The sequence below is a fragment of the Saccopteryx bilineata genome, chromosome 6 (assembly GCF_036850765.1).
Source record: "Saccopteryx bilineata isolate mSacBil1 chromosome 6, mSacBil1_pri_phased_curated, whole genome shotgun sequence".
NCBI lineage: Eukaryota > Metazoa > Chordata > Mammalia > Chiroptera > Emballonuridae > Saccopteryx > Saccopteryx bilineata.
In genome coordinates, this window is record NC_089495.1 from 23,754,589 (window position 1) to 23,781,515 (window position 26,927).

Here is a 26,927-nt window from a genome sequence, read left to right on the forward strand (position 1 = left end):
AGGAACGAGCATTTCCTCATTATTCAGGCTGTATTTAAATTTGTTATTCTGACAACGTTTCATGTCTGACATCAATATGTAATGTGATAGGTTCAGGCTTGCTACCAATCATGAACCTACGACAATAAAAGTAAACATGAATCCACTGTTACTTGTATGCAACTTTATTAGAAGCATCCTCTTAACATCGCACCAACAACATAACATGAGTAACATCCTCTCTGCCTCCAAACACTTTCCAGTCGCTATGGTAACGTTTTAAATATGCCTTAAAAATAAGATACAACACAAAAACAAATATAAAGTGCATGAAAAATACAACTCACCATTGTTATAAATACTGTAAGTTAAGGGTTATTTATTATAATGTTTATATAGAATGAGAGATAGTAGCCTATCTCTCAACAACCATAGCGCTAAATCAGTGGGAGCCCTGAGCTTGTTTCTCTGCAACGAGACGGTCCCATCTAGGGTTAATGGGAGACAATGACACCCGAAGTGTGTTGCTTATGTCCAGTCTATTCCTTAATTTTGTTTTGGTTACTGTAACTGCAGAAAATCCCGCTTCACACAAATAGGATGTCGGAAATGGCAACAGGGTTTTCAGTGCTTTTGTGGCGATCTCGGGGTATTCTGCCATGACTTTAATCCAGAACACAGGCAGAGTTGTAGTCTTGAACATATTTTTAAGGCCGCCATCATTTGCGATTTCCAGTAGTTGATCCTTTTCTTGCATAGACACGCTGGATTTACCTGGTTTGTTGACAAATGGATCGCGGATCCATTCCTTGGCAATTCGTGGGTCTTTTGTGGTTGGGAAGTAGCGTTCAACCTCTTTTAAAAGCAAATACAGGTGATCGTGCACTAGCTGGGACAATGAGGCTTTGGCTCAGTCTCTTCCAAAATTCCCGCGAATGTTTGAAACATGTCAAATGTACCCCTGTTCACACGTCATTCTCACAAATCCAGTTTGGCTTTAAATGCAGCTACTTTATCTGCCAACTTGAAGACAGTTGTCATTTTCCCCTGAAGTGACCAATTGAGTTCATTGAGGAGGTTAAATATGTCGCACAAGTAACTGAGTTTTGCAACCCATTCCTTGTCACTGAAATGTGCTGCTAGCGGTGACTTTTTTTCTGAGAGAAATCTCTGCAGCGGCTCTCGTAATTCAAACACTCTGGCCAGGGACCTCCCTCGGGATAACCATCTTATTTCTGTGTATAGGAGAAAGTGTCTGTGCTCCGCGTTCATTTCCTCACAAAGCTGCTCGAACAGGCGCGAGTGAAGGACGTGTGCTTTGATGTGGTTAATAACTAACGACATCATTCAATACTCTGTTAAGTTCCGGTGGTATATTTCGGCTAGCCAGCATTTCCCTGTGAATGACACAATGTGTAGACTCGCATTCAGGTGCAACCTCCTTAATCCGAGTAGTTAAACCAGACATCCTTCCGGTCATGGCAGCAGCTCCATCTGTGCATATGCCGACACAAAAAGACCATTTCAGTTTTCCTGATATATAGTCATCCAGCAATTTAAATAGTTCTGCGGCTGTGGTTATGGTTGGCAATGATAATGCACATAACATATCCTCATGCACATCCTCTTGGTAAAGATAACGCACGTAAACAAGTTGCATTGCCTTGTTGTCAATATCTGTAGATGCATCAACCTGGAGAGCATACCACAGTGATTTATTAATCCTTTCCAACAATTGTGATTCAATGTCCTCTGCTATTTCCTCAATGCGCCGTGTGACGGTGGTAGCCAAAAGAGGCATCTGTGCTATCTTTTTAACCGCAGCCTCTCCTAGAAGTTCACGACAAATGTCTCTAGTGGCTGGAAGGATCAATTCTTCACCAATGGTGAATGGCTTCTTAGCCTTAGCAATATGATTAGCCACCAAGTATGATGCTCTCAGTGCACTCGCATTTATTGATGTATTGGCTACCAGTAATTGTTTCTGTCCTTCTTGTTCATGCTTTTTTCTTTCGAAATACTCACCAGGCTTGTCTTTTAAAGTAGGTGGTTGGTCTCTAAGTGCTGAAGCAGTTTTGAAGGCTTCATTGCCTCATTACTTAGCCGGTTGCCACATATTATGCAGAGCAGCCTTGGGGCGTGAGAATCACTAGTTGCGATAAATCCATACTTCAAGTAGGACTACTGGTATTGTCTGTTAAATGAAGCCTTCTTTTTCTTTGAGGTCATAGGTTCTTCTTCTGTCTCCGCACTGGCCCTTTTCCACTTTGCAAAAAAACTTTCGATGGCATTTTGTTTTTCACTCATTTTGCTAGTTTATGGGTTTAATTTTAGCGGCAACATATCACGTGACCGAGACAAGCATCAAGAGTGAGTCTTAGACGGATGTAACAGAGGGAATCTGGTCATTTTTTAAAAATAAAACATCGTTCAGACTTAAGTTTAAATAAAACGGAAATAATGTAAGTTATTTATTCTTTCTCTGCGGACTGGTACCAAATGGCCCACGGACTGGTACTGGTCTGCGGCCTGGGGGTTGGGGACCACTGCTGTATATAATCCTAAATGTTCTTTATAAGATTTGAAGAGTTTTAGAGTGTTAGAATTAGTCAGTTTTTAGGTTTTAAAATTTATTAGAATTTAATTTTGCTTTTGGATTTTTGATGTGGACTTTATCAATTTAGGCTTGAGCCCAACTTGGAGTGCCTATTAATAATGGTGGTGTTTTCAGTGTGGAAATAACTAATGAAAAAGCTCTGGATTTTTGGTAGTTTATACCCATAATGATCAAATCTTTATTTGAATTATTAATGTAAAACTTTCAAAGTCAAGTCAATCTGACTTATTTTACTTAGTATGATATTCTCTATATGTATTCATGTTGTTGCAAAAGATAGTATTTCATCTTATCTTATGGCTGAGTCATATTCCATTGTGTATATGTACCAGATCTTTTTTATCTAATCATCCATGGAAGGACATTTAGGTTGTTTCCATGTCTTGGACACTTAATAATGCTACAGTGAATATAGGGGTACATATCTCTTTATGAGTAAATGTTTTCAAAATTTTCAGGTAGATACCCAGAAGTGGCTATCTATGATGGTAGCTTTATTCATTTTTTGAGGGTCCTTCATACAGTTTTTCATAGAGGCTGTCCCAATTTACATTCCCACTAGCAGTTCCTTTTCTCCACAACCTTTCCAGCACTTGTTATCTCTTGTCTTATTGATTGCAGCCATTCCAACATGTGTGAGGTGGTATCTTGTTGTAGTTTTGATCTGCATTTCCCTATCACTAGTGAAGTTGAGCATGTTTCATACCTGTTGGCCATTTGTAAGTCTCTTGGGAGTAGTGTTTATTCAAGTCCTCTACCCATTTATGTTTTTTTTATTGTTGGTTGTGTGAGTTCTTTATATATCTTCTATACTAGTCCCTTTACTGAGGTATTGTTTGCAAATATCTCCCATTTGTCAGGTTGCCTATTTGTTTTGTTGATTTTCTTTTTCGGTGTAGAAGCTTTTTGGTTTTATATAGGCCCATTCATTTATTTTTACTTTTATTCCCCTTGTCTTTGGGGTCAAATTTATAAAATCTTCTCTAACAGCCTGACCAGGTGGTGGCGCAGTGGATAGAGCATCATCGGACTGGGATGTGGAGGACCCAGGTTCGAGACCCCGAGGTCGCCAGCTTGAGCGCGGGCTCATCTGGTTTGAGCAAAGCTCACCAGCTTGGACCCAAGGTCGCTGGCTTGAGCAAGGAGTTACTCGGTCTGCTGTAGCCCCATGGTCAAGGCACATATGAGAAAGCAATCAATGAACAACTAAGGTGTTGCAACAAAAAAACTGATGGTTGATGCTTCTCATCTCTCTCCGTTCCTGTCTGTCTGTTCCTACCTATCCCTCTCTCTGGCTCGCTCTCTGTCTCTGTAAAAACACAAAACAAAAACAAAAACAAAAAAACTTCTCTAACATCAGGTCCATGAGTTTAGTGCCTATGTTTTCTTCTATGTATTCTGTTGTTTCACGTCTCTTATTTAGGTCTTTTATCTATTTTGAGTTCATTTTTCTGTATGGTGACAGCAGTTTAGTTTCATTCTTTTGCATGTGGTTTTCCAGTTTCCCCAGCACCATTTATTGAAGAAGCTTTCTTTTTTTCTTGTATATTTTTGGCTCCTTTGTTGAAAATTATTTGCCATTATATATATGGGTTTATTTCTGGACTACAAATTCTGTTCCATTGGTCTGTGTATTTGTTTTTCTGCCAATACCATGCTGTTTTGATTACTGTCACTATGCCCATATGGTTTCACTCATATGTGGGATATAAAACAAAGCAACAGATGAACAAACAAAACAAAAAAACAAATTTATAGACACAGACAACAGTATGGTAGTTTCCAGAGGGGAAGAAGAGGGAGGGGGAGGGGAGGATAAAGGGTTCAAATATATGATGTCAAAAGGAGATATGGCTTTGAGTGGTGAACACACAATGCAGCAGATAGAGGATGTATTATAGAATTGTACTCAAAATTTATGTAATCTAATTAACCAGTGTCACCCCAATAAATTTAATAAAATTAAAAGTCATGTCAGATTTTAAATATTGATTATATTACAGAAAAATTAGAAGAGCTAAACAAAAGCATTAGTTAAATAGTAAAACATGTTTTTGTTCAACACATTCCCTATTTTTCCTTTAATTGCTACTTTTATGAAGTAACTTAAATTGCTATAATAAGCCCTGTAACCAGTATATAAGATAGTGTGCCTCATGTTCCACTCTAGCAGTTGTTTTCTTGTTCAGTCAAACAGGTTTGGTTATAATGTAGCCAATGTAGCCATTTAAAGTCACTTAGTTAAAATGTTATATTAGTAACTATATTTAAGGTGATAAGAAATTCAGTTCATATTTATTCTATACATTTTCTTCATATTTTCTTCTTCTGGTTGCCCACTGAGGGGAAGTTTTTTCTGTTTTACAGAATTTGTGTCTAGTATTGAGATTTTTGATGATGCAAAATATCATTTTCAAATTCTAGCATAAACACTCTTAGGTGTTGCTGGTGGGACTAGTTTGATCAGTAAATTGAAAAAAGGTAAAACATGGGATTATAAATATTTCCTTTTAGCTTCATATATTAATGTGTATATGTTTCTATTTTTTTATATACATCATGGCTTTTTCATTAAATATAGGCCTGATGTTTGGAGTTCTGCAGAGTGTTTCTTGTTTAAAGATACCCATATGTATCATATACAATTTCCAGTTTCAGGTGTTTTTTTTTTTGTTGTATTTTTCCGAAGTTGGAAACGGGGAGGCAGTCAGACAGACTCCCACATGCGCCCGACCGGGATCCACCCAGCATGCCCACCAGGGGGTGATGCTCTGCCCATCTTGGGGCATTGCTCTGCCGCAATCAGACCCATTCTAGCGCCTGAGGCAGAGGCCATGGAGCCATCCTCAGCGCCCGGGCCAACTTTGCTCCAATGGAGCCTTGGCTGCGGGAGGGAAAGCGAGAGACAGAGAGGAAGGAGAGGGGGAGGGGTGGAGAAGCAGATGGGCGCTTCTCCTGTGTGCGCTGGCCGGGTAGTGAACCCGGGACTTCTGCACGCCAGTCCGACGCTCTACCACTGAGCCAACTGGCCAAGGCCCAGTTTCAGTTTTTTAAAATGGAGTGAAAACTTAAGACATTTGAAGCAATCTTAATGTAGAGTCCTAAGATTTTCTTTTTCCTTCCAGACTTTTATAGTTTTTTGAACTATAGTTTATCAAACAGTACTTTTTAAGAAAAGTACATGTAGACTGCTAAGTCTACATGTTCAACTTGGAATTCAATGAAATAGTGGTTTTTTTTTATTAGTGGTCCTGTATCATTAATTCGACTTATATTTAGTTAGATTAATTAGTATAAAAAGGATAAACATTTAGTATGGGACCAAACACTGCTGCAGTTAATAAGCATACAAGTCAACTGTTGAGTGCAGAGGTGCATTGCTGTATTAATGGCCATTAGGAAATAAAGAGCAACTTTAATCCAATGTGTAATTGAAAAATAAAAACAAACAAAACACTGCGTCCTGGAAGTGAAGGTCAGTTTAGAAAGTTTCTATTCAAAAACATTAAAACTGGCCCTGGCCGGTTGGATCAGTGGTAGAGCTTCGGCCTGGCGTGCGGGGGACCCGGGTTCGATTCCCGGCCAGGGCACACAGGAGAAGCGCCCATTTGTTTCTCCACCCCCTCCCCTCCTTCCTCTCTGTCTCTCTCTTCCCCTCCCGCAGCCAAGGCTCCATTGGAGCAAAGATGGCCTGGGTGCTGGGGATGGCTCCTTGGCCTCTGCCCCAGGCGCTAGAGTGGCTCTGGTCGGGCAGAGCAACGCCCCGGAGGGGCAGAGCATCGCCCCTGGTGGGCGTGCCGGGTGGATCCCGGTTGGGCGCATGCGGGAGTCTGTCTGACTGTCTCTCCTGGTTTCCAGCTTTGGAAAAACACAAAAAACCCCCCTCAAAACCCAAAAAAAACATTAAAACTTGGGATTCAGAGGGAATCTGAATTAAATTAAATTAAATTAATTAAATTTGAATTAACTTTTCTAAAATATTTTTTAGGGTTTTTGTACTGTTGAAGGATATTTCAGAAAGTCTGCATTCCCTGAGGAAGGTGCTGTTTGGTTCCGCTGAGACTGAAGTGAGGCCCGGTATTAACTGGCGCTCACCGCCGCTGGAAGATCCAGCTGCTGGGGGAGTCCAACAGGAGCAGACCAGGGAAGAGAGAGCTTGTACTCAAGGGGAAGCCGAGCTGGGGGGCGCAGCACTTGAGAATTCAGCGACGCGCTGTGGAGAACATGTGCTTGGAAACGAAGTGAAACAAGAAGGTGGACTTGAAGACGGACCCGAAGGCAATCGGCCGAAAGAGAACACGGACAGGAGTTATCTGATGTCGTTAGGTATCACCGAATGGGAACTCCAGGCTTTGGAACAGCAGGCTCAGGAGAAGTATCTTGGTGATGTGACTCGCAAATCTTCTGAGGTACTGAGTAAAGAGAAAACAATTTTTATTGACCTGTAGGGTTGGCTAATTTTTCATGTAAAGGGGCAATAATAAATATTTTAGGCTTTGCAGATCACACCGTCTCTGTTGTAACTCCTCAGTTCTGCCAGTTTAATGTGAAAGCAGCTACAGACAAATGTAGGCAGATGAGCTGCTTTGTGTTTCAGTACAACTCATTTACAAAATCAAAAGGTGGCCTGGACTTGGCTTGTGAGCCATGTTTTGCTACACCTGACTTAGTATAATAAGCAGCATCTTATATTTAGTTTTATACTGGAAAGATTTCGTCGTGTCAATACACATTTATTATAATTTGCTGTTTTAGCATTTCTCCTGCCTTTTAGCTAATAGCTATCTCTGCTTTTTTTGGATTTTCTACATATCTACTAGTGTTTACTCTTCCAAACTTGAGTTTGGGGATTAGTCTGTTTCCTCATACAGATTTTGTTTACTTGCTATTGTGAGAGGAGGATTTCTAATAAACTGATGTTTTTGCTTGACATTAACTAACCTTTACTGTTATCTAGAGCAGTGGTCTCCAACCTTTTTTGGGCCACAGACCGGTTTAATGTCAGAAAATATTTTCATGGACCAGCCTTTAGGGTGGGACGGATAAATGTATCACGTGACCGAGACAAGCGTCAAGAGTGAGTCTTAGACGGATGTAACAGAGGGAATCTGGTCATTTAAAAAAAATAAAACATTGTTCAGACTTAAATACAAATAAAACGGAAATAATGTAAGTTATTTATTCTTGCTCTGCGGACTGGTACCAAATGGCCCACAGACCGGTACTGGTCCGCGGCCCTGGGGTTGGGGACCACTGCTCTAGAGAGTCAGTGTATGGCCTGCGGCTGCCACCACTGTGGCCATGCATGTGCAGGTTATTATGAATTTGGACTGATAGAAAAGAAACAGTGGAGCCAAAAAATGATGGGCCATTCCTTTATTAAAGTCTCACACCGGCCGATGAGCAAACACACAAGGAAAACACTTCCCTTTCACTCAGAGCTCACAAAGCCCCGCACATTCTCCGGTTCCACAACCAGAAGAATCTTCTCCGGTTCCTTCTAGAATCAAAGGCCTCACCAGCCTCAGTGGAGCTCACAAAGCCCCTCAGCTCTGGTTCCTCATCTGCACACCTTCTCTCTCTCTGCAAAACTGGCTGCTTCTTCAGCACTCTGCAAACATGGCTTCTTTCTCCTTTTTCTCTCTCTTTTCTAAACTTTCTGGCATCAAAACCTCTCCTCCAGCAATCATTAGCAAAACAATGGCCCTTCCTAAGCAGGAAGGTAATTTGCAGACCACATATACCTAATGCTGCCCAGCTGCATTTTGTAAGAATAAAAGTGAGCAAACTCAAAAAATACAAATTTTACAAACTCATTTGCCCAACAGTCAGTAATTAATTTCTTAATATTGTTAAACATTCTATAAATATATTCTCTCTCAACTTCATGTTTAGATTTCTGATTAGATTAGTTTAATTTGTGAGATTTTGTTTTTCTCCTGGCTAAGTTAAGCATAATTTTTTTGAAGTAGTGAATTTGTATTAGAGAAATCAGTGTTTCTTTTATTGTAAAGACAGATAATAAAAAGAGACATTATATAGCCTTATAGTTTTATCTCATTTATTTTTTTAATAGTTAAAAAAATTACCAATGATGCCCACATTTTGTATTTTATACATTTTTTTTACAATAATTGTTTTAAACTTTTAAAAAGTAGATTTAAAAATCATTTAATGGATTTATTTTCCCCTCAGTTTTCTTCAGTATTTGAAGAATTCTTTATATTTTGGTTACCATATTAGTAATTACTTCTGTCAATGTGTAAATGCATTTTATTTTTAAATGGTTTTCAAATTATTCTCATACCAGGGGTTTATAAAACAGATTCCCTTTTTAGGAAATATCTTTTGCTTACATCTATATTACTTTTTAAATTTTTAGAAATTTTATATTATGAGGCCCTGGCCGGTTGACTCAGTGGTAGAGCGTCGGCCTGGCGTGCGGGGGACCTGGGTTCGATTTCCGGCCAGGGCACATAGGGGAAGCGCCCATTTGCTTCTCCACCCCCACCCCCTCCTTCCTCTCTGTCTCTCTCTTCCCCTCCTGCAGCCAAGGCTCCGTTGGAGCAAGGATGGCCCGGGGGCTGGGGATGGCTCCTTGGCCTCTGCCCCAGGCGCTGTAGTGGCTCTGGTCGGGGCAGAGCGACGCCCCGGAGGGGCAGAGCATCACCCCCTGGTGGGCAGAGCGTAGCCCCTGGTGGGCGTGCCAGGTGGATTCCGGTTGGGCGCATGTGGGAGTCTGACTGTCTCTCCCCGTTTCCAGCTTCAGAAAAATACAAAAAAAAAAAAAATTAAAAAAAAAGAAATATGATCAGGATTTCATGATCTGAGTGACATCATTTCCCCTAATTATTGCCATGTTTTATTGTGTAATAATTATTAGCATTTTTTATTATCCATGAAAAACCCCATTTAAAAAGTAGAAGTTTTGCCTGACCTGTGGTGGCGCAGTGGATAAAATGTCAGCCTGGAATGCTGAGGTCGCTGGTTCAAAACCCCAGGCTTGCCTGTTCAAGGCACATATGAGAAGCAACGATGAGTTGATGCTTCCTGTTCCTACTCTTTTGTTTCTCTCTCCTTACTGTCTCTAAAATTAAGAAATAAAATCTTTAAAAAGTTAAAAAAAGAAGTAAAATCTTTTTCTCTTTATATAGAACTTATTTTGAAATATTTTGTTTAATCTTAATATTTATATTTCCAGGTTAATTTAGTCTATATGTTCTCGTCCTACTTAGAATTTAAAAATGAGACCTCTTCAGACGGTCTTCTGTGTTTCTTCTTTGGGTTTCTTCTGTGCAGGTTCCCATGCTGCTGGACACCTGTTTCCTGGGGATTCCAAATGTCTGTCAAGGTTCCTCGTATCTAAACATCAGCAACAGCTAAAGAAATAACTTATCTGACACTATTTTTCAAATATATGTAGGTGCTATTTGTAAATACCGATTTATTTAAAGGTATTTTTATAATCATAGTATCTTTTTGTATCTTTTTAAGAACAACTATTGTTCCTGGCTTTGTACAGAATTTTTCAGTCTTGCAGAGAGGTTCTTGTACTCAAAAAGTTTGGGAAACCCAGTTTGATATTGTTTAATGATAGTTGAACTTGTCACTGTATATTCTTATTTAGAGTGTGGGCTTTATTTCAAGTCTGTTTGTCTACCTTTTTTTACCTTTCCAATTATATTTCTTTCATTTCCTTTTTGTTTGTTTCTTTGTGTCTTACTGTGCTTCTATGTTTACTTCTTCTTTCTTCCTCCTTACCTCTTTCCTTTCTTTCTATCATATAAACATATAAATATGTACTATAAATTTATCTATTAGAGAACTTTATTTTGTAGAAAGAGTGTATGGAGTTAATTATACTGGAAATTAATGTTTGAAATCCTTTTTTTTTTCAAGGATTTATCTTTCAAGGACAATGAAGAAGATACATCTTATATAATTGAAAGTGATGAAGATTTAGAAATGGAGATGCTTAAGGTATGTTTAGAATTTTGGTAGATTACCTTTAGGTCTTTCCAAAGGACATTTAATTAAGCAAAATGTCACCTAATTCTAAATTGGTATGAGATTGCTATCAATTATGTAACCTTAGATTTTGTTTTCCAATTTACAGTTCTTTATATGATCTCTGAATAATCTTTTAGTAATAGTCTAGTAATTTTTACAAACTAGAAAACATACTAATATGTTTTCCTTTAGATCACTTTCTTTTAATCTCTTCCTGTGATTCAGCTCTCCAGTATTGAAATAAGTTTCCTTTTATTCCCATTAATGTGTGTATTCCCTTTTATTTGGAAGTTCTATTTTTTTTTCAAAATTAGGAAGTTCTATTTTTATACATTTAGTATTCTTTTTTCTTTCTTTGTTTCTATTTCCTTTGAATATTTTACATTTGTTATGTATAGTTTTCTAATGTTTTAAATAGTTCAGTTTTCCTGTTATCAAAATGAAATTATTATTTTATAATTTATTTATTTTCTACCCCTTTACCCAATCTCCAGTTTCTTTGTTAGGTCTTGTGAATCAAGGATAGACAATGAGAATAAAAGTCTAAATTTAGCCAAATTAAGTGAAAATGAAAGTACAGAAGTTCACAATTTGGCCTACTTTTTTTTATTTTTTTTATTTTTTTTTATTTTTTATTTTATTTTATTTATTCATTTATAGAAAGGAGAGAGAGGGAGAGGAGAGAGAAAGAGAGAGAGAGAGAAGGGGGGAGGAGCAGGAAGCATCAACTCCCATATGTGCCTTGACCAGGCAAGCCCAAGGTTTCGAACCGGCGACCTCAGCATTTCCAGGTCGACGCTTTATCCACTGCGCCACCACAGGTCAGGCATGGCCTACTTTTTATTCCTCATTTTTAGATTGATTTTTTTTCTTTTTTTGATGAAATGAGATTAGGCCCCTGACCCTTTACTTTGGAGGCAGAGTAGTGGGTAGTGATTAGGAATGTGGATTCTGAATTTAGATGTGGGTTCTAATCCCACCTTCTTCATTGATTAGCTGTGTGACTTTGAGCAAGTTACTTAGTCTTTTTGATACTCGGGTAACAGTTGTAATTATTACTTAAGGTGTTACTTTTGAAGAGCTTAGTAAAACCTGTAAGTGTTTAATACGCATTAGCTAATAGTAATAATAGAACATAAGTGCTATCATATTCCGTTATTGGTTAACCATTTCTCTAAGGAGTGCTGTTCAGGTAGAGCATTTATAGGATACTTGTGGACTTCTGTAAAGATACTATATCTTGAACCTCTTAGAAGACAATCTGGATGCCACGTGAGAGGACTTTATTTTCAAAATGCTTTCCTAAGTGTTTTTGTTAACTTGAATAAACAATCAGGAGCAGAGCTTTTATTTTCCTTTTCCAGGCCTGAAACGAATATACTTATAGATCAATCTTTAAAGTCAAATTTATTAAATGGAAGTCTTAATAAAAAGAGGAAATAAGAACGGTGGTTTAATAATTCTTCTGTCATTTCTCAGTAAAAAATTTTATGAATGAAACAATTTTGAAATATTCTAACATTCTTTTTTTTTTTTTTTTTTTCTTTCTTTTTTTTTTTTTTTTCACTTTTCTGAAGCTGGAAACAGGGAGAGACAGTCAGACAGACTCCCGCATGCGCCCGACCGGGATCCACCCGGCACGCCCACCAGGGGCGACGCTCTGCCCACCAGGGGGCGATGCTCTGCCCATCCTGGGCGTCGCCATGTTGAGACCAGAGCCACTCTAGCGCCTGAGGAAGAGGCCACAGAGCCATCCCCAGCGCCCGGGCCATCTTTGCTCCAATGGAGCCTTGGCTGCGGGAGGGGAAGAGAGAGACAGAGAGGAAAGCGCGGCAGAGGGGTGGAGAAGCAAATGGGCGCTTCTCCTGTGTGCCCTGGCCAGGAATCGAACCCGGGTCCTCCGCACGCTAGGCCGACGCTCTACCGCTGAGCCAACCGGCCAGGGCGAAATATTCTAACATTCTTTAAATAGATAATCTTCATTTAGTGGAGGAAATCAGATATTGTCAGACAGTATGTTATACAGAAGCAGTAATATAGAATTGTGCACCAGAAACCTGTATAATTTTGTTAACTAGTGTGAAAACAATAAAAGAAGACAAAACCCCTTATTTCACAATTGTAATATTTCCTAAAATTATTTGAATCTACGACTGCTCACAAAAATGAGGGGATATTTTATTGCTTCATATTTATTTTGAAATATCCCCTCATATTTGTGAGCAGTATATTTGTTGTTGTTTTGACAATTCCAAAGGCATTTTTATTGTTTGCCTATAGTTTAAACCTCATACTTAAAAAGAATGTGACTGACGTGATATAGAGAAACTTATTACAAAAATAACATTAAAACTCGCACCTACTGCTTGGGAATTGAAAACATTGAAGTATGATAAAGTAAAAAATGTTTTAAATGGTCTAACTTCAAAATTTATGATAACTCTCCTTCGGGACAGTTTATTATATGCTATTAATGATCTCTGTTTATGCCGAAAGTGTTCCTTCTTTGCCATGTGTCTCTGAAACCATTCTTGAGCACGTAATTAAACTGGAGCACACATGTTCTTTTGTAGTATTGCTTGCACATCTGCCAGCTTTGAACAAAATTGTAGGCTCTATGAATAATACTCCTTTTGTGTTTGGTGAGAAAGATACGGCACTGTCAATGGTTTTGCTTTTAAAATTATTTTTAAACTTTCAGTCTTTAGAAAACCTAAATAGTGGCACAGTAGACCCAATTCATTCAAAATGTGCAGAAGTGGAGAGAAATCTGGATGTTCCTTGTAAAGAAGATGACGATGAGGATGAAGGTATTGAAGAGGAAGAAGGTAAACCCTGTAATATGTTTGAAATGACTCACCTCTGGTACCTATCACTGACTTTAACTTAGGGACCAGTTTTTAAATGTTTTGGAGGTCAAGGACTTATGTCATATAGTTAATTAGGTCCTATAAACTTGTCATTAAATCCCTTAGTGCTTTGGTCTCCATAAAGTACAATCTTAGTATTTATAAAAGTAAAGTTATAGAAATGTTATGTCATTTGGTGACTGTGGTGATGTCAAACTTTTCATTCTGAATTTTATATTTTGTTTGTGAAAATGATAAAAAATCATTAGTAAAAAATCATTAATTCATTACTGATATTAAACATTATAAATGGCATGATACATAGTGTCTATTTTGCAGGAGCTAATTACTTAAAACAAGTGGCACAATGTCAAATAGCAAACTAGCTGGATTTTCATACTGTGTATGCTAACTATATTAAGGAATCCACTAAGTGGACCTCCTATAATTTTTCCCTTTTTTAAAAAATTTATTTATTTATATTTTTCTTTTTCTTCTTTTTTATATGTGTCTGTGTGTTTTTTGTTGTTTTTTTTTTGTGGCAGACACAGAGAGAGTCAGAGAGAGAGACAAATAGGGACAGGCAGACAGGAAGGGAGAGAGATGAGAAACATCAATTCTTCATTGCGGTTCCTTAGTTGTTCATTGATTGATTTCTCATATGTGCCTTTACCGGGGGGCTACAGCAGACTGAGTGACCCCTTGCTCGAGCCAGCAACCTTGGGCTCAAGCTGGTGAGCCTTGCTCAAACCAGATGAGCCTGCGCTCAAGCTGGCGACCTCGGGGTCTCGAACATGGGTCCTCCACATCCCAGTCCAATGCTCTACCCACTGTGCCACCGCCTGGTCAGGCTTGTGTTTTTTAAAAATTTTTGTTACATTTTTTCTTTTGTGAACCTCATAAGTGTAAGTAATAACATTCATTATGGCAAATTGTGGGGTCTTCTCACAAAGTAGAACTCTTTCTAGAGCTAAATTTTATCATTGTTACAATGTGGAAATTTGAAGTTTATTTTGTAGGTGGATACATATGAAGATGTTAAAAAATGTTTTCCCCCTTGTTTTCTTACACATGAAATACACATATGACATCCCCAAATCAACTTAGTTTTCTCTTTAGAATTGTTAAAGCTGAGAAGTATAATAATGAATTTTCATTTGTTTAGAGATGAATTATCTTGACTCTTTGCATTGCTCTTTCTTGGACACTCGCGAACCCTTCAACCAGAGTAGAAAATGGAAATTAGTTTGGTAAAGTTAATATATCTGCCTTGTGCTATATGCAGTTAGAATTTTGGTCAAAGATATGGTGGAGTGGTAACTAAGATGAAGATTATATTTTATCTGTGGATTTCATTTGTAACTGTAATGTAATTTCTATTTACTATTAATTGAAAGTTAGTTATATTGTATTATAAAGTTTGGATTGATGTATTGCTTGCCATGGGTAGGGGTCTAATGTTAAGTTTTAGAAATATAGCAAATTCCAAAACATTAGTTCTTTTTATAGTACCAACAAATTGTGAACCACAGCCAAGTTCTGATACTTAGAATTAGGTAATTATCAAGGTGTTTGCCTGAATTCATGATTGGTACCCAGAGAACGAATTGGTTGAATTTAAAGGCAGAAAACAGTAACCTGTTGGTACCTATCACTGTACTCTTTAAAGGAAGCCAGTGATAAAACATTTATTCCCACTCACTGTGCTTCTGTTTTAACATAAGTACCCATTTTGTTTCATTTTAAGACCATTTAATACCAGGACCGAATGCAAAGCAAGTTATTTGCCTCAAGACCTACTTCGGCCATTCCAGTTTTAAGCCGTGAGTATAATCTCAATTAATTAAATTACATAGTTATTATTTTTTTCACAAGGGAAAAAGGTAAATAGGCCATCCATTTAATAGTAACAGTACAACTTCAGTATGGTTTACTCATGCCACACTGTATTTCCTGTAAGTAATTACAAAGTTAGTTTGAAGTAATATTTGTATAAAATTCATGTTTGTAAATTATTTTTATAAGAAAAGAAAAGTGGTTCTGGGTAGAAACTATTTGAATTACATTAGTAAATGAATCTTAATTTGATGCTGACTGGTTTTTCGTTAAACAAGTATCTGTGTGTCTATTTTGTGCATCTTATTGTCTGAAAGCATGCTGATGTTGCAGAAGTCATAAGACAACAGTTTGAATAACAATGATAATCTTAACATTTCTAATATATTCAAATATATTTACATCTAAGAGGGCACATTTACAAGTATTAATATGAGGTGAGGAACAAGTAAATTTTTTCTTTTTTTCATTTTTCTGAAGCTGGAAACGGGGAGGCAGTCAGACAGACTCCCGCATGCGCCCGACTGGGATCCACCCAGCATGTCCACCAGGGGGTGATGCTTCGCCCCTCTGGGGCGTCGCTCTGTTGCGTCCAGAGCCATTCTAGCGCCTGAGGCAGAGGCCACAGTGCCATCCTCAGCGCCCGGGCCATCTTTGCTCCAATGGAGCCTCGCTGCGGGAGGGGAAGAGAGAGACAGAGGGGAAGGAGAGGGGAGGGGTGGAGAAGCAAATGGGCGCCTCTCCTGTGTGCCCTGGCCGGGAATGGAACCTGGGACTCCTGCACGCCCGGCTGACGCTCTACCGCTGAGCCAACCGGCCAGGGCCGGAACAAGTAAATTTGAATAAAACTAATAAGATGTAAATATCCAGATTGGATTTTTTCTCTTCTGAGAATTTAAAATTTAATCCATAGAAGCATTTGTTTCTTTTTTCCTTTTGATCTTAAAATTTAAAAAAGTTAACTATGGCCTACATACAGAAAAGTGTACATAAATGTACTGGTCAGTCATTTTTCACAAATTAGGCGCCCTGCGTAACCAGTGGAATCAGATTAGTAGGAATAGGTTGTTGTTAGTGCGCAGGAAGATTACCTCTCCATAGATTTTCCCCTCAATATTTCATTTAAAAAAATGTTCGAAGATATACAGTAAAGTTGAGGTTTTTTTCTACGTTGAATACCTATGTATTCAACATTTTACTATACTTGTTGATCACATATTCATCGATCATCTCTACCCATTCCTTAATCCATCCAATTTTTAGAATGCATGTCAAGGTAAATTTTGGACATCATTATACTTCCTCCTAAGTACTTCAGCATATAAATCATTGACTACAGTTAAATATTGATTTATTTATTTTTGATGTAAAATTTACATGTAAGGAAACGGTCAAAACTTACGTGCATGTGTTAATACGCTTGCACATCTGAAGTGCACATGCATGCACCATGTAACCTCAGTTTAAAAATTGGGGTTCATACATTTTTATATTGAAGTTCAAAAATGTAATGGAAATTCTGTTAGAGGAAGTGGACAAATTAAATGGGGTTCAACTTGTCTCTTGGGTTTCTTGTTGGTAAAACAAAACAGCCCTTTTTTTTTTTCAAAACAGCCTTTTGTGTCTTCACTCTTCAGGGTTCAGTGGAAAGTGATTCACTCTGTATTGGAAGAAAGAAGAGATAATGTTGTTGTCACGGCAACTGGTAAGTTATACTTAAGCAAATAGCCTAATTCTTTCAAAAATAAATAAAGGTTTTTAAATGCTTACTCTATCGTTCAACTCACAAAATACAAATACAGTAGTCCCTCCTTACCCACGGGGTCTTTCTTTTTTGTTTGTTTCAGTCAACCATGTTCTGAAAATATTACAGGAAAATTCTAGAAATAAACAATTCATAAGTTTTAGAATGCTCCCCACTCTGAAGAGCAGAATGAAGTCTCTCACGGTCTCCCTCTGTCCATCCCAGGATGTGCCTCCTCCCTTGTCCATTGTATTCATGCGGTAGACACCTCCCCACCTATTAGTCACTTGGTAGCCATCTCTGTTATCAGATCTGTTGTTACAGTATTGCTTTGCTTGTGTTCAGTCATCTTTGTATTACTTAATAACGGCCCCACAGCACAAGAGCAGCGATGCTGGCAACTCGGATATGCCAGAGGGAAGCTGTCAAGGGCGGCCTTCAAGTGAAAAGGAGAGTACAGTCCAGTAAAATATCTTGCGAGACAATGTTCACATAACTTTTATTACAGTATATTGTTGTAATTGTTCTACCTTATTATTAGTTATTGTTAATCTTTTGCCGTGTCTAACTTATAAGTTAAATTTTATCATAGGTGTGTATGTATAGGAAAAAAGATCGTATGTATTTGATTTGGTATTATCCCTGGTTTCAGGCACGCCCCTGGGGTCTTGGAACATATCCCTTGTGGATAATGAGGAGAATTGTACAAATACAAATGGTATAAAATATAGAAGAGAGTGAACTGAGAGTAGATGCTTAAATTTATGCATGGACTAGCTCTTATGAAGATAGCATATTAGTAAGTGATCGTTTATCTCATTCAAGGGCACTGTAAGAAGAAATCAAAGTATCAAGGCTTAATTTTTATTTCAATGAGTATATTATTTTTCTTTCAAGGCTATGGAAAAAGTTTGTGCTTTCAGTATCCACCTGTTTACGTAGGCGGGCTTGGCCTTGTCATCTCTCCTCTTATTTCGTTAATGGAAGACCAAGTACTCCAGCTCAAGTAAGTATTGTTTTCACTGTCACGGTATCAGCCTTTCCTTTTCTTCTGTGAAGGAAACGTCTGACCTGTCATGTCTTTTAAATTTTACCTCCCAGTAACACATTTCTGTAAGTGTTGTATTTATAAGTAATAAATGACACATTAGTGGAAGATCTTACCTTCTTTCTCAAGTTCTCTGTAATTTAGGGTTACCAGGTGGCCCCAATAACATTTTTTTAAAGCCAAATTTATCTGGTTAAAATTTTATATCTCAGAGTTCTCTCTCTTTCATTACTTTTGCTCATTAGCTCAGTATCAAGTGTATACCTGGAAGCCTATATTTTAGTTACAAAAAAATTTTAAGCATTTTTAACTTGAGTTTGGAATCTTGTTTAAAAAAAAACCCCACCTTAGCAACCTGCCTTCTAATATGGCCCTTGAAATAATTTGTTTATGAAATTAATGAGTTACAAAAAGAGTGAGGATTGCAAAGAAGAGAAACGCATTTTTTAAAGAATTGCATTGCTTTAGTCCTTCTCACTTAAGAACGAGGTTGATATTTGCAGTGTGCACCTGTCTCCTGAATGTGTGTCTTTTTTTTTTTCTTACAGAATGTCCAACATTTCAGCTTGTTTTCTGGGATCAGCACAGCCAAAAAATGTTCTGGAGGATATTAAATTGTGAGTAATTTATGTGATTTCTGATCATGCGGTGAGGATTCTATGATGTGTGAGAGAATTTTTACACAAAAATTTTTTATTTAAGGCATGAATGAAATGCTCATAATTTAAAAGTTATTTCCTTTTACAGTGTATTTACAGAACTTTTATTTAAAAAATCCTCCAAACTGAAAGAAATCTATTATTTTTATTTCTTGACTGTAATATTAGTACTGTAATTATAGGATTATAAAATTTTGGTTTTAGAAGAGACCTTGGCGAGTGTCTAGTTTTACTCTGTTGTACAGATGAGGAAAATGAGGCTTAAAGTAATTTGTTCCTAATCATTCAATGAATGAATGGCTGAGCAGGGACTAGATTCCAGATCTTTTGCCTTGCTACTCTCATCATGACATAATTCCTTCCAAGAATAAAATTGTCAGACACACACAAAAATATGTATATATAAATATATATATTGGTATATGTAAAATTAGTACACAAACTTCAGACATACATGTATTGACTGACTATTGATAAATACATATAAGTGTGTAACTCAAACCCCTATGAAGATGTACAGTATTACTGTCTCTCAGAGTTCCTTTATATTCTTTCCCAGTTAATCCTTTTAGTCTTTATCCTAAAGCAAACCACTGTTCTAGTTTTTTCTACCGTGCTTTTGTTTTGCTTGGTCTAGAGCTTCATGTAAATAGAATCATACATTATGAACTCGTTTGTGTGAGACTTCTTGCCTTCAGCGTAATGTCTTGAGAGTTCTCCAGGCTGTTGCATGTATCAGTAATTGTCTTTTTTTAAATACCACAGTGGTATTTTATTGTATGAACATTCCACAGTTTGTTTTTTCATTCCCTTATTGATAGATGCCTAAGCTATTTCTAGTTTTGGGCTCTTACTAAGAAAGCTGCTATGACTAGTCCTTTAAATATTTTTTTGAATATATGTTTTCTTTTTATTTTAAACATTTTTTTAATCTCCTTTATTGAAGTATAATTGATATACAATAAATTTTGCATACTTAAAATGTACAATTTGGTAAGTTTTGGCATATGAACACCCATAAAAACATCACTACAGTCCAGATATGCAACATATCCATCATCGCCAAAGTTTATTCATACCTTTTTTAGTCTATTTCTCCCACCTTTTCCTACCTTCTTCATTCCATTCACCAGGTAACTACTGATCTGCTTTCTGTCACTGAAGGTTAGTTCATGTTTTCTAAATTTAGACATAAATAGAGTCAGTCATATAATATACATTTTTGTCTGGTTTTAATCACAAAGCTTAACTGTTTTGAGATTCATCATGTGTTACATGTGTCAATAGTTCATTCCTTTTTCATTGCTGAATGTGGATGTGTCACAATTATTTATCTATTCACCTGTTGATAGACATTTAGATAGTTTCCAGTTTTGGGCTGTTACCAGTAAGGCTGCTGTGAACAATGTATACAAGTCTTTGTACAGACAAGTGCTTTGCTTTCATTGGTATAAACTGAAGAGTGGAATGAGTGGATCGTGTGGTAGATAAATGCTTAACTTTTGTTTTCTAATTGAGGTAAATTTACATAATTTAATATTCATCACTTTAACTGTTTTTTAAAGGGTACAGTTCAGTGGCTTTTAGTACATTAAGAATGTTGCGCAACCATCACTACTATCTAATTTCAGAACATTTTCATCAACCCTGCCCCAAACCTCCATACCAGTAAAGCTGTCTCTCCCTACTGTCCCCACCCATTTCAACAACTAATCTAGTTTCTGTTTCTATGATTTGCCTGTTCTGGACATTTCCAATAATTGGACTCATACAGTATGTGACTTCTTTTTGTGCCTGACTTGTTTCAGTTAGTGTATTGTTCTCAGTGCCTCATTTCTTTTTATGGGTAAATAATCCATTTAATGGACTTACCCTATTTTATTTGTCCATTCATCATGGTTGTTTCTACTTTTTTGGCTGTTAGGAATAATAGTACTTTGGACATTTACGTACAAGTTTTTAAATGAACATAGGTTTTCACTGCTGAACTGTATTGTAATTCTATGTGAACTTTTAAAGAAAGTGCCAGACTTTTTGAGAGTAGTTTCTTTTTAATCTATAGCTTCCATGTGTCTAACTCATTCTTTCCTCTGAGGAGATAAGCATTCTCAGCTCTTTTAGTCACATTTAAATAGACTCCTTGTTTTACATGTTACACGTCTTGCCACTTGTAGAGACTGACTGGTTGTTTTCTGATCAGACCCCCGTGTGCTAGGACAGAGACTAATTGACTTGATTTTGATAGTATCTGACTCTGGCCCGAGAAGATACAGGCGAGAGAGCAGAATACAGGGGAGAGACGTGGGTGCTGGGGGTTTAATCATGGGGAGGGGCCAGGACTGTGATAATGGGTTGTAGTTCTTTAAGAAGGAGGGTGGTATGTGGGTGGATTGTGGACACATAAAAGGTTTACTATAGATTTGATCATTTAACTCAAGCACTCTAATTTTGAGGCTAGACTACTAGAAACCAGAGCCAAGATTCTGCTGTCAGCTTCATGCTGAGTACTCCCTGACAGGCATTGTCAGTTTTTGTGTAGAGGTGAAATCAAAGATGTACACACAGTGTTCATTCAGTTTTTAGTAACTAACTAGCATAATGTATTATGTAAAAATTTGTCAGGTATTACTGTTTTAAGTTGTAATTCATTAGGTCATTGTTTTCTTTATTGTAGTATATTTCCTGTCTTATTTCTTTTCTTTGTTTGTTTTGTTTTTATAGAGGAAAATATCGGATTGTGTACTTAACTCCAGAATTCTGTTCAGGTAACTTGTACTTACTCCAGCAACTTGAGGCTCATATTGGTAAGTGAAACAATAGGATCCTTACAACTATTTATTGAATTGAGTTACCCTTAAAAGTTAAACTTATAGATGGATACTAGATTTCACTTCTGTTAAAGTTTATTTCAAACATTAACTTTTCCAGGAAATCTCGGGACTCTCCAACTTGGTGTCTCTTCTGTCTTTTTCCGTAGGACCTGTTATTCCTTCTGCCATAGAAATTAGGCTCCTGTATTATAATCACCTGTTTATGTATGTTTTCTTCTGCAACACTATAAACTTTTTTGAGAAAAAAATACCATTCTTATTTATATTTCCCTCGTGCAGTGCCTGGCTCATAGTAGGCATTTCAGTGTATTGCTGAATGAATGATGAGCCTTAGATTTCATGAAATTATAATTTTCTTTTTTTTAAATGTATTTGAGATCTAAATTAATTCAATGTAGAGGTTTTCTGCCCTGTTGTTCAAGAGAATCACCTTTCCAACTTTAGAAACATGTAGGGATCCTTCCATCTTGAAAATGATTCAATGCTGGGTAGGCCCTGGGCTCTGTGGTTTTCACAGGTCATTGTGATGTGCAGTCAGGGTTGGAAACCACAGAACCTTTGATTATTTGCCACCAGTGAGTATGATTAATTTTACAAATTGGATAAGTTAGAGCTTTTTTCCTAGAAAATTTAAATATAGAATTAGTCAAAAGCTGATTCCATTATTTTTTTGGACTTAAAAAATTTTTGTTTTTTCCTTTTTGATAGTTAAACTCAGCTCTCAAGTGTTGCTATCAAGGCTTCTACTGCAAATGCACATATTTCAAACTTTCAGTTGAACCAACCAGTTTTAGTTTTCTAATATTAAATAATCTTGTATAATTATAATAATTCTACATAGGCAAAGTTTCAACATTGCAATATCTCATTTAATGATTACTTGCATATAAATCTAGGAAGGCATTTAACAATTTTTCTAACGCTATAATGAAAACAAATTTGTGTTTTTTTAGTATGTGTTAAATACCAACAAAAGAATGAGGGCAGACAGTAACATTTGATTCACTATATTGTCAAAGGCACATTCATCACCAGTTAAACTCCCTTCATGAAATATTATATGTTGACCTTTCATGGGAAACAAATTTGGTGTGTCTCCCATTAGTCTGTGAACTCCTATGAAGTTCTTATGAATATTTTACTTTAGATTAAGCCTAATTACCTTAGAGACACAAATCTCCTGGCTTGATCGTAACAGCCAGGGTCTGTGTACATAGTGGTTAGGATATGTTTTGTTCTGTGTTAGTATTTTCTTTGTGTTTCTTTGATGGAGTTAACAATTAGCTTAGGTCTGTACTTAGATCCTTTGGTAGGTTGTCCTAATTCTCTTTTTATTTTTTGTAATGGATTCAGTTATGGACTCTGCAAGCATTACGGCGGAATACTCCGCATATGATCGATGAAAGTGCTCTTTTTTGATCGACTCTCATATTGAACAAAAAGGGATACATTTTTTTTTTTGTATTTTTCTGAAGCTGGAAACGGGGAGAGACAGTCAGACAGACTCCCGCATGCGCCCGACCAGGATTCACCTGGCATGCCCACCAGGGGCGACGCTCTGCCCACCAGGGGGCGATGCTCTGCCCCTCCGGGACGTCGCTCTGTTGCGACCAAAGCCACTCTAGCGCCTGGGGCAGTGACCAAGGAGCCATCCCCAGCGCCCGGGCCATCTTTGCTCCAATGGAGCCTCGGCTGCGGGAGGGGAAGAGAGAGACAGAGAGGAAGGAGAGGGGGAGGGGTGGAGAAGCAAATGGGCGCTTCTCCTGTGTGCCCTGGCCGGGAATCGAACCCGGGACTTCTGCACGCCAGGCCGATGCTCTACCACTGAGCCAACTGGCCAGGGCCCAAAAAGGGATACATTCTTTTTGAAATATTTTTTCTTTGGTGTTTGCAAGAAATTGTAAAATGCTCACAAAAGTGAACATACTCAAAGTTGTGTTGGTACAGTAGTCTGACATTTAGCTAATCAGATTTTTAGATTTTTATGATGAAAGTTCCATTATTGCCTGACCAGGTGGTGGCGCAGTAGATAGAGCATCAGACTGGGATGCCGAGGACCCAGGTTCGAGACCCCGAGGTCGCCAGCTTGAGTGCAGGTTCATCTGGTTTGAGTAAAAGCTCACCAGCTTGGACCCAAGGTCGCTGGCTCGAGCAAGGAGTTACTCAGTCTGCTGAAGGCCCGCGGTCAAGGCACATATGAGAAAGCAATCAATGAACAACTAAGGTGTTGCAATGCGCAATGAAAAACTAATGATTGATGCTTCTCATCTCTCCGTTCCTGTCTGTCTGTCCCTGTCTATCCCTCTCTCTGACTCTCTCTCTGTCTCTGTTAAAAAAAAAAAAAAAAAAAAAAAAAAGAAAGTTCCATTATTTAAGTAATATGAATTTATAACAGAAGCAGCACACACCGTTTATATGGAGACTCCTTAAACACACTTGTAATTGTGTTTTAACTTTTGGAAGTAAGGCTTGAGTGGCAGGTATGCCAAAGGGAAGTATGTATAGGACCTTGTCAGACACTTGGACTTGCACGCTTCAAGTGCGAGTGGGCGAAACTCATTGTGAGGGACAAAGATCAGCTCCATTAAAAGATAGTTTAGTCAAACCTATAATTTTAAGGAAGGTTTTAAAATAAAGGAGGAGCCACCATCTTTGCTTTAACCTATTTAATTTGAAATCTGGGTCATTTGGTTTCTAAAGACAAAATAAATATGGTGGTAACATAGACTTTTCCCAGCTACTCAGCAGTAATCAGGGAATTTTTAGGCCAGTCAACCCACTTTGTTCATATTTAGTTGGTTTCTTGTTTGCCTTCTTTCTCCTCCAGCTCTATTATAGTTGGTAACCTCAATGAATTGTCATTGCTTATTTGCATGTCTATCTCCTTGAGAATTATGAGCTCTTCGAGGTCATGGGTTGCATATAATTAATCTTTGTTTTCCTAGAAGAGTGTCTGGATCATAGTGGGCATTTAATAATCATAAATAGCCACGGCTGGATAGCTCAGTTAGTTAGAATATCGTCCCGAAGTGTAGAGGTTGCTGGTTTGATCCTTGGTCAGGGCACAGACAGGAACAGATGTTCCTGTTTCTCCTGCTCTCTCTTTTCTTCTCTCTGAAATCAATAAAATAAACATTAAAAAATTATAAATAATAGTAATAATATTTTTATTGAGATCTTTCTTAGGCCAGACCCTGTCTTAGCATTCCATGTGAAAATGATCTAGTTTAATCCTTCAGAGTAACTAATAAACGTTAGGTACAGTTACCTACTTTTACTTGGGGAAACTGAGACTCGGAAGCTTGAGTAACTTGCTTACAGTGACACAAATGCCGAGTGGCAGAGCGAGACTCTGCACCAGGTAGCCTGACTCCAGAGCACGTGTTTTTAAGCACACTACTAGTGGCAGGACATTATTAATATTCAGCTAAGTATCAAGTAGTGATCATCTCTACTGAAGGGAAAAAATGATTTTTGTCTTGAGTATTAACTTGGTAATGGAGGGTAAAAGCACTTCTGCCATTGTTCTGAAATATCTGAGGACGTTTTAATGGTTGGCTATACAATAAAGCCCTTTTCTGAAATGTGTTCCTACACACTATTGATTCTGTTTCAGTGTGGGTGTGTGGTGTGGGAGCACAGTGCGACTTGCTAGGGGAAGAAGGAACAAACTATATTCCTCCTTACCTACTTTGTACATGGTGAGATTTAGTTCTTCCCTCACCATTTTACAGGAGAAAATGTGGGCGGGTGTCATCCTGTGTTTCAGTCCCGGCCTCTCAGAGGCACTCTCGGTAATATGATATGAATCATGCGGAGTCATGTACTTAATCTCACTAGAAATTGCTGATTCTATCTCTCGGGAGCTAATCAATGAGACAAAATTAAAAGTATTACCAAAGAGAAATAGAACAGCTCTTTTTTGGGAGGCATTATCACTATGATGGTCCGTGACTGATAGACTTGAGGACAGGTAATAGTAATTCATTTCTCTGAGGAGTAATCGTGAAAGCTGAAATCTAATAAATGTGTTTGAATAATACATAAATGTTTCCTTCTTTTTTCATCTACTTTAAAATTGTTTATTTTCCCTCTTCTCAGTAATGATTTTTGGTGTCACTTGATGTTATTTATGCTTGTAGTTTCATATGAACCCAGTATTTTGATTTGATTATTTATTCTTTCTGTAATGTTTATATATTCTAAGTGAAGAAGGTGATATTGATTTAAATGAAGTTATTCCTTCTTTTTGAGCTTTAACTTATCTTTCCCATTTATTTATTTTTCTGTTTCATAGGCATTACTCTGATTGCTGTGGATGAGGCTCACTGTATTTCTGAGTGGGGACATGACTTTAGAGATTCATTCAGGGCCCTGGGCTCCCTGAAGGCAGCATTCCCCTCGGTAAGCTTTGCCAAGTGCAGTGTCACTGACGTCATCCTCTGGTGTTTGTCTCCTTGTTTGCTAGCTTCCAGCCTCTCTGTTCACCTTGCTGTTCCTTAAACATGCCAGGCGTGCTCCTGTGTCAGGGCTTTCTTCCTGCTCTTCCCTATCCCTGAGTACTCACCCAGGTAATTCACATGATGTGATTCCTTCTCTCAGGCCTTTGCTGAAATATTACTTTTCCATTTAGGTCTCCTAGGCCACCAGACGAAAAATTTCCAAGTATCCTTCCTCCAGCATTCAATATTTTTTATATTCCTTTGCTAATTTTTAATAGCAGTAGCCACTGTTTAACTTATGTATTATATTTTGTCTGTTGTCTGTGGGTTCCCCCTAGAATATTCTTTGTTGGGAAGAGTTTTTGGGTTGTTTTTAAAGATTTGATTTATTGATTTTACAGAGAGGAAAAAGAAGGACAGGAAGTGAGAAGGAGCAAATCATAGTGGCTTCACTTTAGTTGTTCATCGGTTGATTGCTTGTTGTATGTGCCTTGACCAGGCAAAGCTGGGGTTTTGAACTCATGACCTTAGCATTCCAGGTTGATGCTCTGTCCACTGCGCCACCACAGGCCAGGCATGTTGGGGGGACTTTTTGATGGATTGGTTTATAAAATCTAGGACAGTACCTGGCACATAGTGGGTGCTCCATAAAAAGTTGGGTAAATGGAAGGTGAGCCTGATGAGAAAGCTGAGAATAAGGGAAGTAACTCTCTCACACGGGTATTGAGTAGTCGAGCTGGACGATAGTACACAGTGGGACACTGCTAGTTTACGAAGTAGGTAATTTGGAAGAAATATAAAATATAGTTTCTGCCCTAAAATAGCTCATAGTCCAGTACAGGAGGTTTGATTCATACGTATAAAAATATAAAGAATGGTACCAAACAATAAATGTTTTTTGGAACAGTACAA

The 26,927-nt window shown here is 37.8% G+C and overlaps 1 protein-coding gene across 5 annotated transcripts in view; it reads left to right on the forward strand.

Moving 5' to 3' along the window:
• WRN (WRN RecQ like helicase) overlaps positions 1-26,927 on the forward strand; it is a 141,750-nt gene that overhangs the window by 33,597 nt on the left and 81,226 nt on the right. For all 5 annotated transcript variants that reach the window (XM_066235107.1, XM_066235108.1, XM_066235109.1 and 2 more), the window contains exons 9-17: positions 6,585-7,005; positions 10,496-10,576; positions 13,308-13,434; positions 15,203-15,278; positions 16,929-16,996; positions 17,933-18,041; positions 18,632-18,700; positions 21,464-21,546; positions 25,871-25,977. In XM_066235107.1, coding sequence (XP_066091204.1) covers positions 6,585-7,005; positions 10,496-10,576; positions 13,308-13,434; positions 15,203-15,278; positions 16,929-16,996; positions 17,933-18,041; positions 18,632-18,700; positions 21,464-21,546; positions 25,871-25,977 — 1,141 coding nt within the window. The remainder of the gene's footprint in view (positions 1-6,584; positions 7,006-10,495; positions 10,577-13,307; positions 13,435-15,202; positions 15,279-16,928; positions 16,997-17,932; positions 18,042-18,631; positions 18,701-21,463; positions 21,547-25,870; positions 25,978-26,927) is intronic.